General features: G+C 43.6%; 1 protein-coding gene across 2 annotated transcripts in view; it reads left to right on the top strand.

The window, feature by feature from the left end:
- Positions 1-24214, top strand: part of lrwd1 (leucine-rich repeats and WD repeat domain containing 1) — a 46772-nt gene that overhangs the window by 9346 nt on the left and 13212 nt on the right. Inside the window, exons 2-13 of one of the 2 annotated variants that reach the window (XM_060913441.1) lie at positions 948-1031; positions 8989-9223; positions 9337-9456; positions 9544-9690; positions 9771-9866; positions 9968-10387; positions 14110-14224; positions 17583-17689; positions 17966-18173; positions 18752-18824; positions 19306-19446; positions 19704-19807. In XM_060913441.1, coding sequence (XP_060769424.1) covers positions 952-1031; positions 8989-9223; positions 9337-9456; positions 9544-9690; positions 9771-9866; positions 9968-10387; positions 14110-14224; positions 17583-17689; positions 17966-18173; positions 18752-18824; positions 19306-19446; positions 19704-19807 — 1846 coding nt within the window. In that variant the 5' untranslated portion in view covers positions 948-951. The remainder of the gene's footprint in view (positions 1-947; positions 1032-8988; positions 9224-9336; positions 9457-9543; positions 9691-9770; positions 9867-9967; positions 10388-14109; positions 14225-17582; positions 17690-17965; positions 18174-18751; positions 18825-19305; positions 19447-19703; positions 19808-24214) is intronic. The other variant, XM_060913442.1, reaches the window with a different exon arrangement.

Here is a 24214-nt window from a genome sequence, read left to right as displayed (position 1 = left end):
CAAGCCCATTCACTTTTTTATGCTGATCAGAGAATTACAATGGTTTCTCATGTGACAAAAATGTGCGATTCGCAATTAAATATTTTAATCGCTTGACAGCACTAATTATTATTATTAGAGACACTACATGCTGAATTCAGAAACAAGGTAAATAATAACAAATGTGAACGTGAGCTGTAGATATTTATGCTCAAATCCACTCAAAGTAGGGGGCGGGGCACCATCACGCTGTGTGATGAAGAACTTTCCTGAGAAATAACGCGAACGTCTGCATCATGCAGGATTTGCGGGCGGGAGCGGGACAAAATATGGCAGGTGGGAGCGGGACTGAAAAATCATAATTCTTTGCGGGCGGGAGTGGGCAGGAGCGGGACTGAAAAATCCGACCCGCGCAGACCTCTGTGGTGTAGTGGTTAGCACGGTCGCCTCACAGCAAGAAGGTTCTGGGTTCGAACCCAGCGGCCGCCCAGGGCCTTTCTGTGTGGAGTTTGCATGTTCTCCCCGTGTCTGCGTGGGTTTCCTCTGGGTGCTCTGTTTTCCCCCACAATCCAAAGACATGCAGTTAGGTTGACGTGGGGTGGCCTTGGGCTGAGGTGCCCTTGAGCAAGGTACCGAACCCCTGACTGCTCCCTGGGCGCTCTGGTGTGGCTGCCCACTGCTCTGAGTGTGTGCGTGTGTTCACTGCTTCAGATGGGTTAAATGGAGAGGATGAATTTCAGTGTGCTTGAAGTGTGCATGTGACGAATAAAGGTTTCTTCTTCTTCTTAACATATAAAGTTTCAAATGTGCATAAAATTAAAACCGTTGCGTATGAGCTTTAAATGCAGAAACTCAGCAACTCTATCGGGCAATGAATGGCAAGAGCGTTAAACTGAAACTACAGGGCTGTTTTTAATCTGGAAAAACCCCACCAGTCCACATTATTGTGTCGTTCATCTTTCACACAGTATCATGGAGAAGATTACAGAGAGAATACTGCTGGAGAAAGGCTCACCTAAAGCAAACAAGCTGGAGAAAATTACCAAAATAAAGTAAGTGTTCCTACACCTAATATGTAACTATAAGCTGTGTATACTTGTAGATGGAGTAAAAGTACTGTGCTTTTCGAAAGTGTCTGGCAGAGGGGAAAAAAAAAACATTCAGAAAGTATTTTTATTCACACACGGCACGTTATTTTGTTTACAAGCTCTCACGTATTCACATGAAATGATATAAACACAAAACATATGGAAGTGTGATAAAAATGTATGTTTGGCATGGTGTTACTTGTTGTGGTTAGTTAAATCCTTGAGGTTTATCTTTGCTCGCACATTCTGCTCTCTGTTTAATAAAGGCAATGTTGACCAATAATGTCTGTCTGTCTTTTCATAAGACGATGATCTGGACAGGTGATGTAATGCTACATAATGTCTCTCTCTTCTTTCATTCAGTAGTGTATTCTAACACAGGGATTCTGAACCTTTTCTACTTTAAGACCCACCTTGTCACAAGTCGGGGCCCATTAAAAAAAATCCCCAATTATTTTGTCTCATCTATTCTATTAGAATCTAATAATCTGTTGTAAAGTGTATTAATGGGATGCAGCATCACTCCCATTACAGAAGGGAGCCCAGGGATTAAACAAATGCAGTAAAACCCAACTTTTTAATTGTAGGTATTGTATTTAAAACTGTACGGATGTGCCAGAAACCAAACCATACATGCAGGGCATTCTCAGTCAAAAGGGATTAATGATCCAAAAGTGGCGTCTGGCCTATTAACACAAGAACTTATTGCCATGTTTGTGTTCAGCAAACAAGCAAGTTATTGAAACCAAGAAGTGGATATAGAAACCACTCAATGGGATGAGATCCTTACACGCTAACAAAGAAGGATTTTTCGTACGAGTTGGAAAATTATCCATCTGTCGAGTTCCCCGACATCTCAAACTACCTGGTGCTGCAGACATCGTTCTACATGGGGACACAGATGAAAACCTGGAAGAGCACGGAGGCGTACGACTTTTTATAAGTGGCTGGGTTAAAGATTTGGGAATCAGAACGCTACAGGATAGATGGCGGTAAACGGATCTAAGTGCAGGAAGAGTGTTTATTCCCAGGCGTGATATTTACAAAAGCAAAACAGAAAGTAGAGTATTTAAACAGCGTTATAAACATGGCTAGAAACAAACGTGACAGTGATGATGATAATACTTCGCGAAGCCTCCGTGAAAAGAGTCCGTATCTGCGTGTGCTGATTGCGCTCAAATCAGTATCAGGTGTTTCCCATAACGATTAGGTCCCAAGAGTGCACACAATGATCTTTGTGAGTCGCGCCAGACACAAGTGCGCGAAGGTGTGACAGTCAAATGTTCACCTACTGTGTGACCACAACTCTTAGGTCACGTGTATATCACCATGCATCGCCACCAAAACGCCTCCTTTTCATCTATAAAGCATCGTGAGCTGTAGTGCGACCGTAGCTTAATGAGGCAGATGTGATGTCGGATGCATCCCAGCAATTGTACCCTACTACGAGTAAAAATTAGCTTCAACTTGGGGAGGGAATTCGCGGCCCAGTGGTTGAGAAACGCTGCAAATGCTTCATCACCCATTTACGTTATACATAGCTAACTTAGCTTCGTCAATTAAATCATCATTATCCAATCACAGAGCTACAACACACTTTTGAATGTGGAAACATCTCTGAGCAGCTGTGTCTGTGTCAGTGACTCTGTGCTCCCGGATCGACTCTCTTAGGCGTCATAGGTCTGCATTCCTAGATCATACGTTGTCAATTCAAGTATTTTTTACGAGGCTTTAAAGTATCGATTAAGGTCGTCATAAGTGTCGAAACAGTACTTTAAAGGGGAACTGATATTTTTAAACTTGCTTTATTTCTTAATTAACGTGTTATTCAATTACGTTTCCGGTTTTAGTAACCTTATATTGTGACTCGTATTGGCAACCAATTGCAATTAAATATTATACATATCGGTCTATTCGGTTTTTAGCCATGTTGAATTTAGTTCGTTTGGTCCACGGCAGGCGTCACGTATCTGCGCGATCTCCACGAGACTTGTGCGAGACTTCAAAATGTGAAGTGTCAGCCAGGTGTCGGTGCCACTATTTTGAAAACTGTTTGTTTTCCAAACGAAATATTGCATAAAAACAAGTTTAAAACCCTTTGGTGACTGACCCCTTGAAAATGGTTCCTCCAGGAACGATGACGTTTCAGTTGTCAAGACAACAGAAAAACTAAAATACAAGAGCATTTTGTTTTGTGCACAAGAGCATTGTGATGTATCTTTCTGTTTTTGTATTTTAGTTTTTCCGTTGTCTTGACAACTGAAATGTCATCGTTCCTGGAGGAACCATTTCAAGGGGTCAGTCACCAAAGGGTTAAATGACGATTACTGTGTACTTTTTTCAAACTTTCCTGATTGCTGTCAAAACAAACAAAACTTCCGGCTTGATCACATCAGCATTCTTTTGACAACCCGTGTCCGAAATCGCTCCCTACTCACTATATAGCGAGGACGCCATTTTGTAGTGCTGTCCGAAACCTTAATGAGGATTATTACACCCTATATAGTGCACTCAAAGTATCCCACGATGCATCATGAAAAGTAGTGTACAACGATGGTCACTAACCAAAGCAATATATCCCATCATGCATTGCGGTCGCGCTGAAAGAAATCAAATTAAAAGTCTCAAATCTGATTTAATAAAAGGCAGTGGCAAAGAAGAAAGTGTTCAGCCTTGATTTAAAAAGAACTGAAAGCTGCAGGTACTTTGTATTGGTTACTGTAGGAAATACACTCAGTATAATATGGATTTATCACAAAAACACATGCATGTATTTATTATTTTGAAAACCCACCAGCCGACTGATCTAGCACATTTTAATTGTGTGACGGAATAGTGTCCAAAAGTGTTTTTTCATTTTACCAGTGAGCTCAGTATATAGTCCTCTATATAGTAATTCCCTGTTGGCAACCCTAGGCACGTGTGCCACAACTGGCACGCCGAGGAATTTCCAGTGGCACACTGATGATGATACACAAACCTAATTTAGGCCACACCAATTCAATTAGTTGACTCTCGGAATCGCCGCTTGAAGAAAATGCAAAATGAAAAAAAAATCGAAATCAAACTCCCGCCAACAGAAAAGGTCACGTGACGTGATGTCGAAAACCAATCAAATCGCCCCTTTCACTTTCGATAAAGACTTGTGGAAGAAACATGCCTGTGGAGGGGAGTCCTGCAAAGCCTGTGTTTGTGATTGTTAGGATATTCAGCGAACAGAAGCGTAAAATCTTTGGCAGGTGTGTTGAAATTCTGTTTACTGGTTTGCCTGTATTGTTTGGTCTATTTCCACCGCTAATTTTACCATCAGAGCATTTTTTTTTTTTTATTTCGCCCGTTCACTTCATATTTTTCCTGAAAAAATCCGAGAACCAACTAATTAAATTGGTGTGGCCTATTCAACACATTAAAAATGTCCAAACGTCATCTTGAACCGTCATTGGCTGTTGCATGGTGAGCCTGCTCTTTTAGCATGACTACACAACAATATAGCGCCCCCCCCCTCCCCATATTTCCCACGAGACGGGCCCACTTGATGCAGCAGTTGCGCTAAGATGGCAAAGAAGCCGACAGTTCGGGCTTTCCTCTCCTCATGGACCAAAGAATATGGGTTCGTTTCTCAGAGGGACCGTGCTGTGTGCATGTTGTGTTTTGAAAGTGTTGTGTCTTGTGTGTCGAACATCCAGTGTTAAACGTCATTTCGAGGCAAAGCACGAAAAGACTTTCAAAGATCAGGCAGATAGGGACGAATCAATCTCACGCGCAGTGTGCAGGTAAGGCAAGCCCACACTTTAAAAGTCTTTGCCTCAGCTAAAAACAATGCCAATGAATGAATATATAACTTCTCACTGCATAGCTAAACATTAAGGAGGCCTTTCTCTCCAGCTCAGATAGTCTTTTTGAGGGGCTGCCAAATAAAGAGACAATAAAATCAAGAATAAAAGACATGCCCGTATCAGCCAGAACTGTTGAGCGACGAATTGGTGAAATGGCAGAAAACTTAAGGGTGCAGCAATCAACTGGCATAAAAGATGCAGCGGTATTTAGCATTGCGCTTGACGAAAGCGTAGATGTGAATGATGTGGCACGTTTGGCAGTGATGGCAAGATATTGTGATGTGATTGTGAGAGAGGAGCTCTGCTGTTTAAAGCCAATGACCAACACAACTAAAGGAGAGGACATAGCCAAGGTGTTGGTGGAGCATTTTGAAGAGCGAGGTATTGACTTGGGCAGGATTTTTGCAGTGACAACTGATGGTGCCCCCGCTATGGTCGGGAAACGGAAGGGAGCAGTCAAATTAATTGAAGATAAAGTCGGTCACCCCATCATGAAACTCCACTGCATAATACATCAAGAAAACCTATGTGCCAAAATGTCTAATTCTGATCTCAACAGCGTCTTGGATACAGTGGTGAAGATCATAAACTTTATCATCAAACATTCCTCTCTAACACACCGACAGTTTCAGTCTCTGTTAGACGAAATGGACTGCGTGTATAAAGATATCCCTCTGCACTCTGCCGTAAGGTGGCTGAGTGGCGGAAAAGTTTTGGAGCGATTTGTTAGCTGTCTGGATGCCATCAAGGCCTTCCTACTTGAGAGGGCTCAAGACTACCCTGAATTGGAAGACGAGAAGTGGATCATGAAGCTTATGTTCCTCACTGACATTACAGGACATCTCAACGACCTAAATCTCCGACTGCAAGGTGCAGGACAAACGGTGTTGGAGATGTACGATGCTTGGGTGGCGTTTGTCAGCAAGCTAGACGTATTTCAAAGGGATGTTGATTCCACCACTTTTCGTTATTTCAGACACGTAAGGGAGTTTGCCTTCAACCACACAATTGACACCGTTGATATCTGTAAATACATGCGCCAGCTGCAGTCAGAGTTTGCAGAGCGTTTTGGGGACTTTCAGAAGTATAGCCCAGTGTTCTCTTTCTTGATCAAGCCTGACAGCTTTGACGGACATGAACTGGATTTGGCTCTGATAGAGTGGTTGGACACACAGGACATGGAAATGCAGCTGATTGAGTTGAAGAGTTCAACGTTGTGGGTGAGCAAGTTTGCAGAGCTACGTATATAATTACAAAGCACAGCACAGGGTCAAGGAGACATCATTTACGCCTGCTGGGCATCTTTACCCGAAAAGTTCAACTGTCTTCACAATATCGCACTGGCATAAGGAATAAGTATTTAGGAGACCAAATTGAATTGGACAGATATGGATGAAATGGACAGATATGGACAAGTGGTGTGGACGTGTAAAGACTGCGTCTGTTCGAAAGACCAAACAATCTCCATCTTATCGACATTCGGCTCCCTGAACAGCACCGGCCTCAATCAAGGCCGTTGCTGGGGCAACATTTCCCCCAGAAGGTCACTGCTGGGAGACATTCTCGCATTCTTCGTATTCCTTCCCCAATTTTCCGCAGTCGCCGTTTTTCACCCCCAGTGTGACAAGCGGGTGCGTGACCAGCACTGCTTGCAGGAGCGGATGGCTGCTTGCTTGCGCTGGGTTACCTCTACAGGCCAATTTATGCTGACAACCCAGTCCTTGCAGACGGCGCCGCAGATAGTGTCTGCGTAGCCCCCCCACCTTCGCAGATGCTCTGCGCGCACCTCCCAAAAATTGTGACCACCGCAGAAGCCTCGCAGACAGTGTCGCAGACAAGAGGGCTCTGATTGGTCCACTGTACATCCGCTGTACACGCACTTCCGCTTCCCTACTTTCCCGGTTTGGTTTGTTTTCACGACCGCCATTTTTAAAAACACGAGCGAAGATGGAGCAGCACGAAGAGCGGTTGATCGAGGAAGTGAGGAAGTACGTACATCTATACGACTCCAGTTCTAGTCATTATAAGTAACCGGAGGATAAACACTCCACTAACCACACCCACCAACTACTCCTAGCGATTTCGCGACTTCGCGCCCCCTTGCGTTGTGGCGGTGAATAACATCACGCACGCCTATTACTCCCCGCTCAATGATAAATTACAACTGTCTGCGAAAAGCTATCTGCGAAAGCCTTGTCGCAAGAGCATGCAGAGGCCTTACCTCCTCTCCTACCCCCTCAAGTCCCATGTTTTAAAGTGTACTTGTGTTATTGTGTGCTTGTGTGGAGGTTTTTTTTAAATGCTCCCCCACTGTACTCCTGATAGGAGCATAGGGGGGGGGGTTCTTTTTTCCTCATCTTTCCTCATGTTACTACTGTGTTTCTTTTATCCCTGTCTTCCTATCCTGTTCCCCCTCTGTAAGGACAGGTTGATGGTCAATTTCTCTGGTAACAGTGACAATAAAGGGTTCATTCATTTATTGTCAGTGTTCAGATCAACATATCTGTGTGAACAGATTTTCGCACATGAAGAATGGACTTTGCCCCTCCCAAAGTCATCTGACAACGGGCCATTCGGAAGCATGCGTCCAACTCAAAGTGATCAATTACCATCCCCACATCTCGGCGCTAAGTAAGGGGAAGCAGGGCCAGGGATCACACTGACTGATAGGCAAAACATTTATTTTGTAACAAGGCTACTTCAAATTTGCAGTTCATTGTTAAGCCACTTTATGTAGGCTACTTGTTAATGTTCTCTGACACTCATTATTTAATTTTTTTTCTGCAGTTTTATTATTCATCAGTTCCATTTCCATTAGGCTGCTACGTCTTTATTGTGAATAACTTGGGCCTGTTACCTACTGAAAGATTTTGGATGTTATTTTGTGAATTTGTGTAAGCTTGCAATGTTGTTATCCAATGGGGGGGTGTTCTTCAACCTTGTGTGTGAGGTTAATGGCATAAAACAAGTGCAGTGGTGTTTTACATTACATTAAATATCCATATCCGTCTAAAATGTGTGGTGTCTAATTACACAGTTAACAACACCTATTTGAATGGCACACTAACTAACAAGAAACTTTCTAATTGGCACTACATGGCAAAAAGGTTGCCGACCCCTGCTGTATAGGGAGTAGTGAACGAGTGAGTGATTTCGGACACGGGGTTGGTCACTCTGATTTCCGCTGTACGTTTTACTTCCATCCTACGATGTCTCGCACAGGTCTCAGCGAATCTCGTTTACGGCCATTGCTTTGATATATGGACTGATATATTACATCGCATATTTCAAACACTCATAACTTGCTATAGCGGTGACAAAATAGCGATCAAAAATGCATTCCTATATTTAATAAAATGAGAGAAATAGAATGTTGATGATAATAAATTTGCCTTCAGTTCCCCTTTAAAGTGCCATTCCACCATTGGATGTATTTTTTTGGCATAAAATACAATATATTTTATGTCAACATGACTAGACAGAGAAATCTTTTAGCTTCAAAATGATATATCAAACATAATTTTTTGACAACGACAAGTATATTAATTTTGCGACCAAAGTCACCTACCCTTTTAATTTCCGCGCGGTAGTGAAACGTGATGTCATCGGCAGGTTCCCCTTCTTGTGTACCACGTCACGTGTGACGTGGCACAGATTATCAGCAATGGCGGATAGAACGCGATTGTCAGCTTCGGAAAAGAAGCGAAGGAAAATAGCAAGTGATGCCCAAAGGAGACGGTCGATGGTGAATATCGGCACAGCAATCGACAAGTGGAAATCGCGTTCTATCCGCCATTGCTGATAATCTGTGCCACGTCACACGTGACGTGGTACACAAGAAGGGGAACCTGCCGATGACATCACGTTTCACTACCGCGTGGAAATTAAAAGGGTAGGTGACTTTGGTTGCAAAATTAACATACTTGTCGTTGTCAAAAAATTATGTTTGATATATCATTTTGAAGCTAAAAGATTTCTCTGTCTAGTCATGTTGTCATAAAATATATTGTATTTTATGCCAAAGAATACATCCAATGGTGGAATGGCACTTTAACATGAACGTTGTTTCGTGTTTTTCTTTCTAGTCTCTCTCGTATGGCGTTAAAGGATCAGGATCTCTCCGTGGCCTTGTTGAATAAGCTCTCTGCTCTGGAGGAGTTGGATCTTTCCAGGAATCTGCTGCAGAATCTTCCAGCAGGACTCTGTCTTCCCCAGCTGCGGCTTCTGAACTTTTCCAACAACAACATGGAGGAAGTGACCTCGCTGGAGGTCCTGACTGGTCTGGAGGAGCTACGGCTGGAGGATAATTTCTATCTCACTGTAAGACCCATCTTGGTGACTTCTACTTTAAAGGATATCATGTTGTGTATGTGTGTGTGTGGGTTTTTTTGGGGGGGGGTTTTGGTTTTTAATAATAGAACTGCTTTCTGTAGGTCAGCGACGAGCACAAGGTGATGTTTCTCTTGCCCAAATTGAAGATGCTGAACGGGAAGGACATCAGTGCAACAGCCAACCACATCCACTACGTGAACACTGAGATCCTTTGGAAGCGGGCGAGTTTGGAACTGAGCTTTTGATGTAATCAGGAAATTGACTTTTTTTTTTCCCCCACGTTATTAAAAATTACTTTTCTGTTACAGGTGATCGGAGTGTGGGAGAAGAACTTCACTCTCCCCGATCCACCAACTTCCCAAAGCTTAAATGAGCTTGAGAAGAACTTTGTTAACGCTGCATGCTTTCAAGTCAAATACGGCCCCAGCTCTTTAAACGACTACACCAAATGGAGGGTGTGTGTTCGAGATCCGAAATGAAATTTCTCAAGCTCGGTGTCATCTTCCTTCCATTAATTTTGAACTGTGTGCTTCAGGTTGAGATGATTGCAAAGGAATATCTCAACTCGCTGACTGATCCAGAAAAAGAGGACGAGGACATTCCAGCAGAGACTCCGGGAAAAGAAACTGGGGTAGGACTTTCAGTTCAGTTCAATTCAACAATAATACGTTTGTTTTCGGGTGGAATTAACGCCTGTTATGAAACAACGCATGCTTTCTGTCTCAATCCAAGAGACAAATTCAAGGCTCCAAAACAAACTGCGATGCTGAAAACCCAAGAAAGAGAAAGACGAGAAACCAAACGGCCACGCCAGAGGCCAGTCTGCGCAAATCATGCCGGTTAGCCAGTGCTGCTTCAGTCGAGACGAATCCTGGAAGATCCTCCTGGTTGAAGGAGACCCCTCAAAAATCGAACCCGAGTGTCTCAAGCCCAGGGTGCGTGAAAGCAAAGACTCCTGTGGCAAGTCTGAGGAACTCCAGTCACAGGCAAAACACCCCAAAAAAAGCAACGGTTGCACAGGTTGCCGTGACGCCCACTGCGAAGGGAGCGAAGAAAAATCTCAAAGTTCAGCTTAGGACTCCGCAAGCATGTAGCTCCACCGAGACAGAAAGTGGAACGATCTGGAAAGCGACTAAATCCCAAGTTTCAAAGGTGTGTATGTCATGAATTGAAAACATGTTTACTTTCTTAATTCTTCGTTTGCAACCACATGACCAAAACTGCTTGCGTCATTGACCGCCGCCATCTGGAGGATATACAATATACAGTGTGGTCAGAAGTTTACATACAGTGATATGAGTGTCATGGCAATATTTGGGCTTTCAGTAATTTCTTTGAACTGTTCTTTTTCTGTGGCAGAATGACTGTACAGCATACATCTTTAATAAAAAAAAAAACACTCGAATTTGGTGCACAAGTTTTAATTTTCTTTGGGTTTTCTGAAATCTACAAAGGGTCAAAAATATACATACAGCACACCTAATATTTGGGTAAAATGTCTCTTCGTAAGATTCACCTTGACCAAACATTTTTGTTGACCATGAACAAGCTCCTACAGTCTCTCAACAAGCTTCTGGTTGGATATTTCACAACTCTTCATGGTAGAATTGGTAGAGTTCAATTAAATTTTTTATTTATTTTTTCTTGGCATGGACTCGACTTATAAGCACGGTCCATATATTTTCAATAGGGTTGAAGTCAGGGCTTGTTTTAAGCTTAATGTTAGCCTGCTTTATCCTCCACAACCAGCTCTGATGCGTGTTTGGGTTCATTGTCCTGTTGTAAGTCCCAAGTCGTGTTCAAGTTTCTGATGGTTTATGCTGAAGAATTCTGAGGTAGTCCTCCTTCTTCATTACTCCATCCACTTTGTGCAATGAACCAGTTCCACTGGCAGCAAAACAGCCCCAGAGCATGATGATCCTACCACCACCACCAGCTGGTACAGTGTCCCTCTGTACATGGTGGTCATTGTGGCCAAACAACTCAATCTTTGTCTGATCTGACCATACAGCTTTCCTCCAGAAGGCTTTTTCTTTGTCCGTGTGGTCAGCTTCAAACTTTAGTTAAGCTTGAAGGTGTCAATTTTTGAGTAGGGGGTTATGTCTTGGATAGCAGCCTCTTAGTCCATGGTGATCTGAACTGCAGATAGTGATCCATCAGCTTCCAGTTCATGGCAGGGCTGTGCCATGCAGGCCTGTTTCAAGCTATTTGGGGGCCCTAGGCAAAGGGGGATCTGGGGCCCATAATTATTGCCCCCTCGACGAAAGGCCTTATGGCCGCCTACCCACTGAAGACTTAATAAATAAACATCACACATATTGTAATCATTCTTACGATTTTTACTTAATAAATGAACTCTTTACATTATTATAAATAATTATCAAACCCAATTAAACACAAGAATAGACAAAATACACACACACACACACACACACACACACGTAAATCAAATATGAAAATAAGACAAAGTAATATAAAATGTGCAAATAACACAACACTAAATATTTACAGTATATACACAAGTAGAAATAACTTCAAATGGTGATTAAATGATTACAAACATGAATAAGAATCTTAATAAGAACCAGCACACACAGAAAAGTGCAAAAGGTATAGAAAAACGCATAAAAATTTAAGAATACACAACTAGAATCATGGGCAAAATGTCTAAAACTGCTGCTTGCGGGCTTTGGCTTCAGCAAAGGCAGCCACAATACCCTCCATGTCCAAAGACCTGCGGACATCACATTCAATTGACATCAGTGCCAGTCCGGAGAGCCTCTCTTGGCCCATGGCGGACCTCATATAGTTCTTAATAAGCTTCAGAGCTGAAAAGCTCCTCTCACTTGAGGCAACTGACACAGGAAGTATAAGAAGTAAACATAGTGCAATGCTTAATTTGCTGTACACGTCACTGTTATAAACACTGTCTACAAGATAACTACCATTAACGTAAGCTAGCTACCAAATTTGCTTGTCGACCCGCTTGGTATTAATGAGTGTGTACATTCTCACTTACCAGTGTCTTGTTTTTTTCTGTCTTCCTCTTCCCTTTTCTTCTTTCTCTTCTGGCTCCCTGAGGGGTAATTTCGCTTCATATTTGATTTTGGGTTTTTTTTGCCACGGAGCTCTGCAACCACTTGACTGGACGGAGATGGGCATTGAGGGGTTGACAACAGACTGTCATTACACTTTTCGGCCAAAGCATATAGGGAGGCACTGTTGTGCATTAGGGGGCCCCCCTTGGAACTAGGGTATTTCAACAAGTGTCATTAGGCGCTGCGCTGCCGCGCTCAAAAAGTTGTCATTGCTATTGAATACATAACCAGTCGTTCGGCAGTGGGGGCCCTTCGAGGGCTGGGGCCCTAGGCAATTGCCAAGTCTGCCTACCTTGTTGCAATGGGTCTGGTGCCATGGTGGTTCCCAGGTTGTTCCTGACCATTCAAACCAATTTCCTTTCAGCTGAGGGTGACAGTTTGGGTTTCCTTGAAGCAAAGTGGCTTGGCAAAGTGACTACACCTCACAATAACTTGGATACAATTGTTTGAACTGATCTTGGAATTTGCAGCTGTTTAGAAATGGCTCCAAGAGACATTCTGGAGTTGTGTACATCTGCGATCCTCTTTCTCAGATCTGCACTGAGCTCCTTGGACTTTCCCATTTTACTGTGTGTTGGTCAATCCAATGAGTGCTGTAAACAAACCCTTTGTATGAAGGCACAGAGAAGCTACCAGCTGTAGTCAATCATGATCACAAACAGGAAGTTAAGAGACCTCGGCTTTGGCAAGATAAGAGACGTTTTGGAAGTTTCAGCAGCTCTGAATTAATAATCGAAGTGAGCGTATGTATATTTTTGACCCTGTGTTGATTTCAGAAAACCCAAAGAAAATTAAAACTTGTGCACCAAATTCTAGTGTTTTTTTAAAGATGTATGCTGTACAATCATTCTGCCACAGCAAAAGAACAGTTCAAAGAAATTACTGAAAGCCCAAATATTGCCATGATATTCATATCCAAGATGACATTCATGTCACTGTATGTAAACTTCTGACCACAACTGTACATATATATATATATATATATATATATATATATATATATATATATATATATATATATACACACACACACACAGTGGTAAGAGTACAGACTGGAAATAAGAGGAATTACATTTAGAAGTTTGTAATCATTTCTCAAAGCTATTTTAAAAGTAGTTATTATACCCCCGCTCCGAAGGAGGAGGGGTATACTGGTTTACCTCTGTCTGTCTGTCCGTCCGTCCATCCGAAACACCCTTTTTCTCAGCAACTACATAGCCACTTGGTCCCAAACTTCAGCTTGGGGTTCTATACCATGTATACCGTTTTCAGGTCTGTTGCGCATCGACTTCCTGTTTACAGACTGAATGTATTTACGAAACATATAGCGTGGATTTACAACGTTTTCGTAACACTTCTCAGTAACTACAAATCACAACTGCTTGATATTTGGTACCGAGCTTCAGCTTGGGGTTCTATACCGTATATACCGTTTTCAGGTCTGTCGCATATCGACTTCCTGTTTACGGACAGTGTATTTACAAAACATATAGGGTGGATTTTGACGCTATTTCAAGAAGCAAAATGTTATTTCAAAATGACCGTTTACCAGGGTGCTGTTTGAAATCTCTGGGTAGAAAACTGCTCTTTACTTACTTGTTTCATTCTTTGTTGAAGTCAACATTCATAATAGGTGTCCTATTTCTTCGATTGCTTGCATTCTGATATAATCGAGAACGGGGGGGGGATACGCAAGTGAGCAGTAGCTCACAGTTGATCTTGATCACAGTAGCTCACCACAAAGCCGTTATCTCATCACTGAGTGTCTCCATGCAGGAACCAGCCAGTCTGCAGCCTCTTCACGTCCTGCAGTGCCACAGTAAACGTGACAGTCCAGAGGATTTCAGCACCCAGCTGTGGGCCTGTGCCTTCGAGCCTCAGGACAACAGCAGTGAGTAGTGTGTCTTCAAATACAGCCGGGTTTGGGTGTCGTCTTGGGCAGTGCTTGATCTTCTTTCACAAGTCAAAGATACCGAGATACCAAGGACCAAAGAATGTCCTCATTGCAACTTGGTGTAAAATCATCACTTCTCTAATCTCTGAAGGAAAAGACACGGTTCCCGTGGGTCCTTGAAATCCTTGAGAGTTTGTGAATTTGATGGAGGGAAAAAAAAAAATCAAGGCCTTGAAAGTTTTTCAAAATGTGCATAATTATTCTATCCACGTTCACTGGATATGCGCAATTATGCTCTCTGATCGGCTACTCTACTATAAGGATATCCGCTCATATACCATGAGGTAGAAAAAAAATGGCGGTGCGTGTTGCTGAACCAACCAAGGACGAAATAACTACCTGAAAACAAAACCCCAAAAAATAGAAAAAAAAAAGCAACAAAACATGGAAAAGTATTTCTTGGTAAGAACGTTTTTTTTTTTTTTTTTTTTTTAAGAATTATCGCATTTTTCACAAATTGTGAATTCAAGTACCCGGGGTCAACTATGCAGGAAAATGAGGGCTGTGATAGTGAGGTGAGAAAGAGAGTGCAGGCAGGGTGGAGCAGTTGGAGAAGGATTTCGGGAGTCATTTGTGATAGGAAAGTCCCAGCAAAAGTGAAAGGTAAGATGTATAAGACAGTAGTGAGACCAGCTGTAAGTGCGGATTGGAGACAGTACCCTTAACAAAGAGACAGGAGGCGGAGTTGGGGATGTTAAGGTTTGCGATGGGAGGTTGAACGAGCACATCAAAGGGACAGTACATGTGGAGAGCTTGGGAATTAAGCTAAGAGAGATGAGACTGAGATGGTATGGGCACATCCTGAGAAGAGATGCAGAGCATGTTGGAAGGAGAATGTTGAGGATGGAGCTGCCAGGCACACGGAAATGAGGAAGGCCAAAGAGGAGATACATGGATGTGGTGAGAGAGGACATGAAAGTGGTAGAGAAGGATGCGGAAGACAGGGAGCAATGGAGACGAAAGATCCGCTGTGGCGACCCCTAATCGGGAGCAGCCAAAAGAAGATGATTACATTTTTCACAAATTGCTCCTGTCATTTCGCTGGTTTGTTTACGTTCTAAGCGGAAATGAGTTTGTCGGACGTTTTGGATAAAGTTTTTATTTATCGAATTTGCTGAAAATAAAAATACCGTTTCTCAAAATCCAGTGAATCTCGTCGTACATGGCTTATAGCCAACTACGAGCCTCGTCATCTGTCAGCTCATGTACGACTCGATTTCGTGGAATAACTGTTAAATAGACATTGAAAGTCCTTGAATTTATCTATTTTGTGGGGAAAAAAAGTGTCGAAATTGAAGACCTTCAGACAACACTGCATCAACTACCGTCATTCATCATTAGCTGATATAACCACATGGGCTTGGGGTTAATTTTGGCAAACCTTTAAGCTCGACAATATGGAGTTACATCTACAAACTTGGCTTAACGTTAGCTTTCTTGCTGCCGTTCGACTTCAGCCACTCATGCACGCATGTGACGGTGACTGTCGCGCTTTCTTGAGGCAGGTGGTGTTTATTTGTCTGTTCATTTGGCCATGTTAATGTTCATGAAAAATGTTTAATGAAATAAACGAGCAGTTACTTCGCTCTTCAACTTGTAAGTCTCTTTCAGTATCGCTCAACTTGTACATTGTTTTGCTGCGCTATGTTAGAAAAGGCAAGAGACCATCCAGTCTGCCATCACGAACAGTACAACTGCGAAGTCTTGACACATTCAAGCCTCTGTCTCTGTTTAATTGTTGACCGTGAGCGTTTGCAAAGTCTGCTAGTTCTCATCAGAGGTAGACAGTAACAAAGTACACTTACTTGAGTACTGTACTTAAGTACACTTTTTGAGTATCTGTACTTTACTTGAGTATTATTTTTTTGGAAACTTAAAACTTTAACTTCACTACATTTGAAAGGCAAATATCGTACTTTTTACTCCACTACATTTCTATCAAGGTCCTTGTTACTATGAAGCAGCTTTGAAAGTGGATGTTTTTTCTTTTATAAAACATGATTGGTTTTTTCCTCAGGCGACACTGAGACAGCCTATCAGTAAATCACTAGGGTTGGGTCACGTCCATAGACTAAATAAAATCAAATTCAATGATTTCTCAGCAGCATTATTTAACACGATCAGTTGATGACGGCAGGATGAAAGGAGGCGTTTTTTCTGGGGAATGCACACACACCCATGGCCATACCTCGAACCCATGTTTCAGTTTTCTGAAAGGATTAAAGACACATTTTGCTTTAAATGTTTTAAATGTCACGGCCTACAAAAACTCGCCATCCAACCTGCGGAAGCATATTGAGGTATATAAAACATTTTATTCCAAGAGAAAGCTTGCAATGAAGTTGTCTGTGCTTTTAGAGCTAGCGATAACGTTACAAACGTAGCTCTGCAGTCTGGTTAGTCAAATGACTTTCTATGGATTTGCCCACCAAGTTGCTACAGCCTTGTCCACAGCTAATGTTAACACACAGCCAGTTAACTTGGATACTGTTAGTTAGCATGTAAAAACGGAGTTATGCTAACATGAATAACATTAGCATAATCTTGCCAAATAAACAGAATGTAGAAATCTTTCTTTTCTAGTAGCATTAGCTACCCAATATAATTTCGAGTTTGAAAAGAGTTTGCTAGCATGTCAGGTGGAGCTTCAGCTCTACAGGTTCTACAGGCTAGTCAGTAAATCCAGCAAATTGCTTCAGAAGCATTAGGTTTTGTAAGTGTTGTGGTAATAATGCAGCAATGTGTTGACAGAAAATGCACTTTTAATACTTAAGTATTTTTAAAAGCAAGTACTTCAGTACTTTAACTTGAGTAAAAATTTGACTGGGCAACCTTCACTTGTATCGGAGTAACATTTAACCAGCGGGATCTGTACTTTGACTTAAGTAATAAAGTTGGGTACTTTGTCCACCTCTGGTTCTCATTATAACAATTCTTAGTGTTGTAACAGTAATTTGACCTTGATCCGTGTCTCAGTCTATGTTGTGTTGGGTCCTTGAATTTGATGCAGTTGGTCTTTGAAATTTTTAAGGTGTGGGAACCCTGAAAAAAGTGCGGCTTCACCTTTCGAGTAATTTGTTCTTTCATCATTTCTAAATTAGACAGCCTGATGTACAAACTGTTTTAGATGTTTTGTTTTCACCAGGGATGTTTTATTCAAGTTCAGAATGTACTGTTCCCCACCCCCATGTGGAAATGTATCTGAGAAGGGTTTGGAAAGAGCATTCTTCCTGGTGCTACTATAACGACCATGTGAATTTATTTTTTATTTTATTATGATTTATTTTTTTTAAAGATACAGGTGCCTGGGCACAATCGGTGGCCACTTGTGGAGGTGAGACGGTGTGTGTGATAAACTGCGAGTCTGGCCACGTACTGAAGAAATACAAGGTCCCTGGTGAGGTGTGTAACCAGTTATTCATGTAATACCATTTCTTACCACTAGGTGTCTCCAAAAACCGCTAAGTTTTCACTGCGCTCTTTCATTGAGCTCAAAGCAAAACGAATAAATATACAGAGAGGATACATCCCATCCCTGTCTGTCTGTATTTATTGCCATTGCTGCATCACTGCTGCCAAATTAGTCATTATATATACACATACAGACATCAGACATGTGCTTCGATTTATTCATACACGTTTCTTTACATTGCCTTGGAAATTTCTTTGCTCTGTTAGGAATTCTTTACGCTGGCCTGGAGCACGGTGTTGATGGCGCGTGAGAATGGCTGCGCTCGATCCTGCAGCATCCTCGCCGCAGGAGGGAAGAAGGGCATGGTGAAGCTCATCCACCCCAGAGCCAACTTGGCATACGGCGAGTTCCGTGCCAGCCGCCGAGCCATAGCTATACTCCGCTTTAGCCCGCGAAAAACCAGCTTCCTGTTCAGTAAGTGCAGTTCGAGGGATCAAAAAGTAAATATTCTCATTTTTTCAGAACTAGTGATGGAAGGTGATAAGAAAATGTCATTTAATTTATGCCTCGGTCACAACCGGCCGTACGTGCTCCTACGGCCAGTCTACGTGCAAGAAACGCACGGAGGGCGCGCGTGAAACGCACGGACGGCGCGCGTGTGACGTGCTGATTTTCGAGCCGTAGACTGGCCGCAGAGGTTCTTTGTCATGTCAAACAAACTCTACGGGCGCTTACGTTTTTTTTCAGGTTGCAAGACAAACTTACGGCCAACGTGCGTCTTTCTCCACGAACAAAAAAAAAACGCAGCGATTTGGGAAACGCCAAAAATCGCACGGCCAAAAATCGTATGTCCGGTTGTGACCTAGGCTTTTATAGATGTTTCACCTGAATCCTTGCATTACTGATCCAATGCTATGCCATTTTAATGTTCTTGCAAGCAGATACCATGATATAGGACTGGAATTTAATACACTCCAGTTTGTATACTGTTTCATCCCATGTTAAAGTTTTAGATAGATGATTAGCTAAGAAGATATTTTTGTTGTTTCTAGCTGGCGGGTATGATAACAAGATCATTATGTGGGACATCGGTGGACTGGACCGAGACTACAACTTCAAAACCAGGTTTGTTTTTGGGGCGAATCCAAAGATTCCTGTTCTTGGCTGGTAGGAGCGGAACCCAATGTGGTGTTCTGCTGTTGCTTGCTGAGATGCTTTTCTGCTCAGCACAGTTGTAAAGAGTTGCTATGAGTTACTATATCCTTCCTGGCAGCTCGAACCAATCTGGGCATTTTCCTCTGACCCTTCGGAGACTGTCGTGTGGGTGAAAACCCCAAGAGATCAGCAGTTTCTGAAATACTCAAACCAACACCCATGCCACAGTGAAAGAAAGAGAGTCACACTTTGAGATCACAATTTTTCCCATTCTGATGTTTGAACATTAATTATCTGAAGCTCTTGATTTGTATCTGCGTGATTTTCTGCATTTTGCCGCTGTCAAGGGATCGGCTGATTAGAGACCTGCATCAAACAGCAGGTGGATGCAGGGGTGTTCCTAATAAAGTGTATACACAAATGTAATCGTTGGTATTTCTTATTCTGTCAGTCAGCTGCTTGTAATGGAGACCTGCTCCACTCCACTGCACCTCTGCCTGCTGCCGTGTTCCCCAGACACGCATCTCATCTCGGGCTGCGACAGCGGGCTTTACTGCTTCGACATCCAGCTCAGCAAGAACACGCAGAAGAGGTGCTTGTTTGTTTATACATTTAACCCTTGTCGTGAATGTATAACATGTTCCAAACGTGACAGTTTGAGTGACTTATTCCAGAATGCCTGAACCCCCCACGGGTTATATGAGTAAGAACACCGGGTGTATCCGCCCCCTTATTAATGGCAAGTTTAATTCCAGTTTCAGCTAATTTTCAAACCTCTTGACGTGTGTATCGTCTTCACTGCTCAGGTTAATGCTGAGAACTTGCGTGACTCGCTGGCGTGTTTTTCAGGGAGGAGGAGATGGAGATTGTGTTTCCTGTGTACAAGAAGAGCAATAAGAACAGTAACTACCGTACGATTGATGGACTCAGCTTCCTTACAGAAGACATAGTAGGTGAGTGAGTAGACTCGCGGTTACACTGTCCTCACTGTGCGTCAATACATTTATCATGACTGATGGTGAATATTATTGGTTCTATTGTAACACTTGTAAGAGTAAGAGCCTTTATTGTCTCTTCAAGAGAGAAATTTGTCTTGGGCACAAAGTCTGGCAATTCACATCGACTTATACACACAATGGACAACACAGAATACATTTAACGTTTAACATCCACACAACAGCATTCATAATAAATATTACCACACACACACCCACCCATAGACACACACACACACACACACACACACCCACCCATCACCCCCCCTCCCTCCACCCTCCCTTTCTAAGAAAATTAAAAGACCAAGGAATAAAATTACACTTAACATAATACCACGGGTGGCAAAGCCTAAAAAACCTAACCTAACACCCCCACACTACCTACTATTGAGTAATTTAATAGACCAAGGAACCATTGACAATTTAAACCTATTTGTCCTGCAGTTTGGCAGCCTATATCTTCTTCCTGATGGTAAGAGTTCATATTCTCCATGTAAAATATGTTCATCATCCTCTACGATTTTCAGTCCCTGCCTCCTCACTGCCTCATCAAATAAAACCTGAAGCGATGTGGGAGGGGGCATGCCCATTATCTTCCCCGCTCTCTTAATAAGGGTTTGTAATTGGGCTTTCAATTTCACAGACAGGTTCCCTAACCAAACTGTGATGCCGTATCTGATGATAGACTCAATGGAGGCCCTGTATGATGGACACACCATGGCAATGGATGAATGAATGCGTTAAAAGATGTAATTAATATTAGACAGGTACCAGTATATTGTGCCTCGATAAATCCAGATAGAATGTTTATTACAAATACAAAATGAGTCTCATCAGGCTGCATAGTCTCTTAGTTTTTCCTAGCACAATCACATACAATAGTAGCTTGACTTCACCACAGGTGGAAGTAACTCAGCTCTAATGCTGCCAAAAAAACTGATCTAAAATAAAATGAGCTGAAAGAGCTGTTGTGTGATTTGCTGTACAAATAGATTTAGCAAGAAATCTTTTTTTTTTTTAACAGACTGTTGAATTTAAGGAAAAGAGACGCAAATGGAGGAAGTACAAATGTTCATAAAAGTTATTAAGAAAAAGCCTACGTTTGTTATTAACATTTCCTTTTTAATAAGAGGGCTCTTTTAGTTTTTAAGCTATTGTAGTTGTGTTCAAAAATAGCAGTAACCTGATGAACTACTGTTGTTAGTAGTAGTGATATTTTTGCATGGCAAATAATTTAATTGTAGATAGTGTTGCAGTCGAGTCACTAAACCTAGAGTCCAAGTCCAGTCTCGAGTCCCTGGTGTTCAAGTCCATGTCATAAAAAAAAAAAATTAGAGTCGAGTCCGAGAATAAGACTCCAACTGCACCATTTGACGGTGGCTGTTTTAGCGCCATTACCGTTAGTTTGTTCCTGAACATGACGTATGAACAGGTGAATGTGCTTCTCTTTATCAGGGAGTGTGAAGTATTCTGTCAGAGATGGTTGGGAGACGGATGTGAGTGCAGAAGGTGTGTTTATTAATACAAGCGAAGACGGTAAACAATCCAGAACGGCAGGCAAAATCGTAAAACCGTGAAACGGACAATTGGTCGAGCGAGGGTCAAACAGGCTATCCAGGGATGTGATTTTTCCGCGAATTCGCGGAATTCCGCTTTTTTCACCTCAAAACTTGAAAAAAAAAGTTTCCGATTTTTCCCTCAAATCCACATTCGTATCCTATTCGTTCCGACTTTGTTTGAAAGATGGCAGCCTCGGATTTGCATCTTTACGCCTCGATCACGGAGGCTGCCATCTTTCAACTCTTTGTTTGAAGCGAGCGCATTCATTGGTTGTTACAGAGCGATGGGCCAATCATGTACCTCGTTTCATCTCATTGACGTAATTGTCATTTACGCAATTACGTCATTGAGATGAAACGAGGTACGTGATTGGCCCATCGCTCTGTAACAACCAATGAACGCGCTTGTTAGATAGCTGTACGTAAGCTCGCTTCAAACAGAGTTGAAAGATGGCAGCCTCCGTGATTGAGAGTAAAGATGCAAATCGAGTTAAAGAAATCGACAGAATAGTGAAAAACAAGTCCCGCTGGGAATGGTTGGAGAAAGAGGTTGCTACAGACGTTGGACATGAGACTGTGAGACATTTGTTCAGCGATTTCGTTCTTTGGGGAGAGGGCAGAGGTCTCTGGCTGTCAAGTTTGGGGATGCTGGGACCTCCCCTGCCCGAGCTACGAGCGTCCAAAGTCGGGCTGGAGCCCGGGATAGAAACGAAACCTAAACGGAGCGCCGCGGCTCGCCTCGGGGCGAATTACGTCCCAAGGCGCGGGGCTAGCGGGCCCTGCCGCGCTGGTTCTTTGGGGTGTGTGTGTGAGTGAGGGAGAGAGAGTGAGTGAGGGAGAGAGAGTGAGGGAGAGAGAGTGAGTGAGAGAGAGAGAGTGTGTGCGAGTGAGAGAGAGTGTGTGCGAGTGAGAGAGAGTGTGTGCGAGTGAGAGAGAGTGTGTGCGAGTGAGAGAGAGTGTGTGCGAGTGAGAGAGAGTGTGTGCGAGTGAGAGAGAGTGTGTGCGAGTGAGAGAGAGTGTGTGCGAGTGAGAGAGAGTGTGTGCGAGTGAGAGAGAGTGTGTGCGAGTGAGAGAGAGTGTGTGCGAGTGAGAGAGAGTGTGTGCGAGTGAGAGAGAGTGTGTGCGAGTGAGAGAGAGTGTGTGCGAGTGAGAGAGAGTGTGTGCGAGTGAGAGAGAGTGTGTGCGAGTGAGAGAGAGTGTGTGCGAGTGAGAGAGAGTGTGTGCGAGTGAGAGAGAGTGTGTGCGAGTGAGAGAGAGTGTGTGCGAGTGAGAGAGAGTGTGTGCGAGTGAGAGAGAGTGTGTGCGAGTGAGAGAGAGTGTGTGCGAGTGAGAGAGAGTGTGTGCGAGTGAGAGAGAGTGTGTGCGAGTGAGAGAGAGTGTGTGCGAGTGAGAGAGAGTGTGTGCGAGTGAGAGAGAGTGTGTGCGAGTGAGAGAGAGTGTGTGCGAGTGAGAGAGAGTGTGTGCGAGTGAGAGAGAGTGTGTGCGAGTGAGAGAGAGTGTGTGCGAGTGAGAGAGAGTGTGTGCGAGTGAGAGAGAGTGTGTGCGAGTGAGAGAGAGTGTGTGCGAGTGAGAGAGAGTGTGTGCGAGTGAGAGAGAGTGTGTGCGAGTGAGAGAGAGTGTGTGCGAGTGAGAGAGAGTGTGTGCGAGTGAGAGAGAGTGTGTGCGAGTGAGAGAGAGTGTGTGCGAGTGAGAGAGAGTGTGTGCGAGTGAGAGAGAGTGTGTGCGAGTGAGAGAGAGTGTGTGCGAGTGAGAGAGAGTGTGTGCGAGTGAGAGAGAGTGTGTGCGAGTGAGAGAGAGTGTGTGCGAGTGAGAGAGAGTGTGTGCGAGTGAGAGAGAGTGTGTGCGAGTGAGAGAGAGTGTGTGCGAGTGAGAGAGAGTGTGTGCGAGTGAGAGAGAGTGTGTGCGAGTGAGAGAGAGTGTGTGCGAGTGAGAGAGAGTGTGTGCGAGTGAGAGAGAGTGTGTGCGAGTGAGAGAGAGTGTGTGCGAGTGAGAGAGAGTGTGTGCGAGTGAGAGAGAGTGTGTGCGAGTGAGAGAGAGAGTGTGTGCGAGTGAGAGAGTGTGTGTGTGCGAGTGAGAGAGAGTGTGTGCGAGTGAGAGTGAGTGTGTGAGAGTGAGTGTGTGCGAGTGAGAGAGAGTGTGTGCGAGTGAGAGAGAGTGTGTGCGAGTGAGAGAGAGTGTGTGCGAGTGAGAGAGAGTGTGTGCGAGTGAGAGAGAGTGTGTGCGAGTGAGAGAGAGTGTGTGCGAGTGAGAGAGAGTGTGTGCGAGTGAGAGAGAGTGTGTGCGAGTGAGAGAGAGTGTGTGCGAGTGAGAGAGAGTGTGTGCGAGTGAGAGAGAGTGTGTGCGAGTGAGAGAGAGTGTGTGCGAGTGAGAGAGAGTGTGTGCGAGTGAGAGAGAGTGTGTGCGAGTGAGAGAGAGTGTGTGCGAGTGAGAGAGAGTGTGTGCGAGTGAGAGAGAGTGTGTGCGAGTGAGAGAGAGTGTGTGCGAGTGAGAGAGAGTGTGTGCGAGTGAGAGAGTGTGTGTGCGAGAGAGAGTGTGTGTGTGCGAGAGAGAGTGTGTGTGTGCGAGAGAGAGTGTGTGTGTGCGAGAGAGAGTGTGTGTGTGCGAGAGAGAGAGAGTGTGTGCGAGAGAGAGAGAGTGTGTGCGAGTGAGAGAGAGTGTGTGCGAGTGAGAGAGAGTGTGTGCGAGTGAGAGAGAGTGTGTGCGAGTGAGAGAGAGTGTGTGCGAGTGAGAGAGAGTGTGTGCGAGTGAGAGAGAGTGTGTGCGAGTGAGAGAGAGTGTGTGCGAGTGAGAGAGAGTGTGTGCGAGT

Source organism: Neoarius graeffei, chromosome 28, assembly GCF_027579695.1.
Source record: "Neoarius graeffei isolate fNeoGra1 chromosome 28, fNeoGra1.pri, whole genome shotgun sequence".
NCBI classification, from domain to species: Eukaryota; Metazoa; Chordata; class Actinopteri; order Siluriformes; family Ariidae; genus Neoarius; species Neoarius graeffei.
The sequence above is the reverse complement of the archived record's forward strand: the minus strand, read 5'-3'. Positions and strand labels throughout refer to the sequence as shown.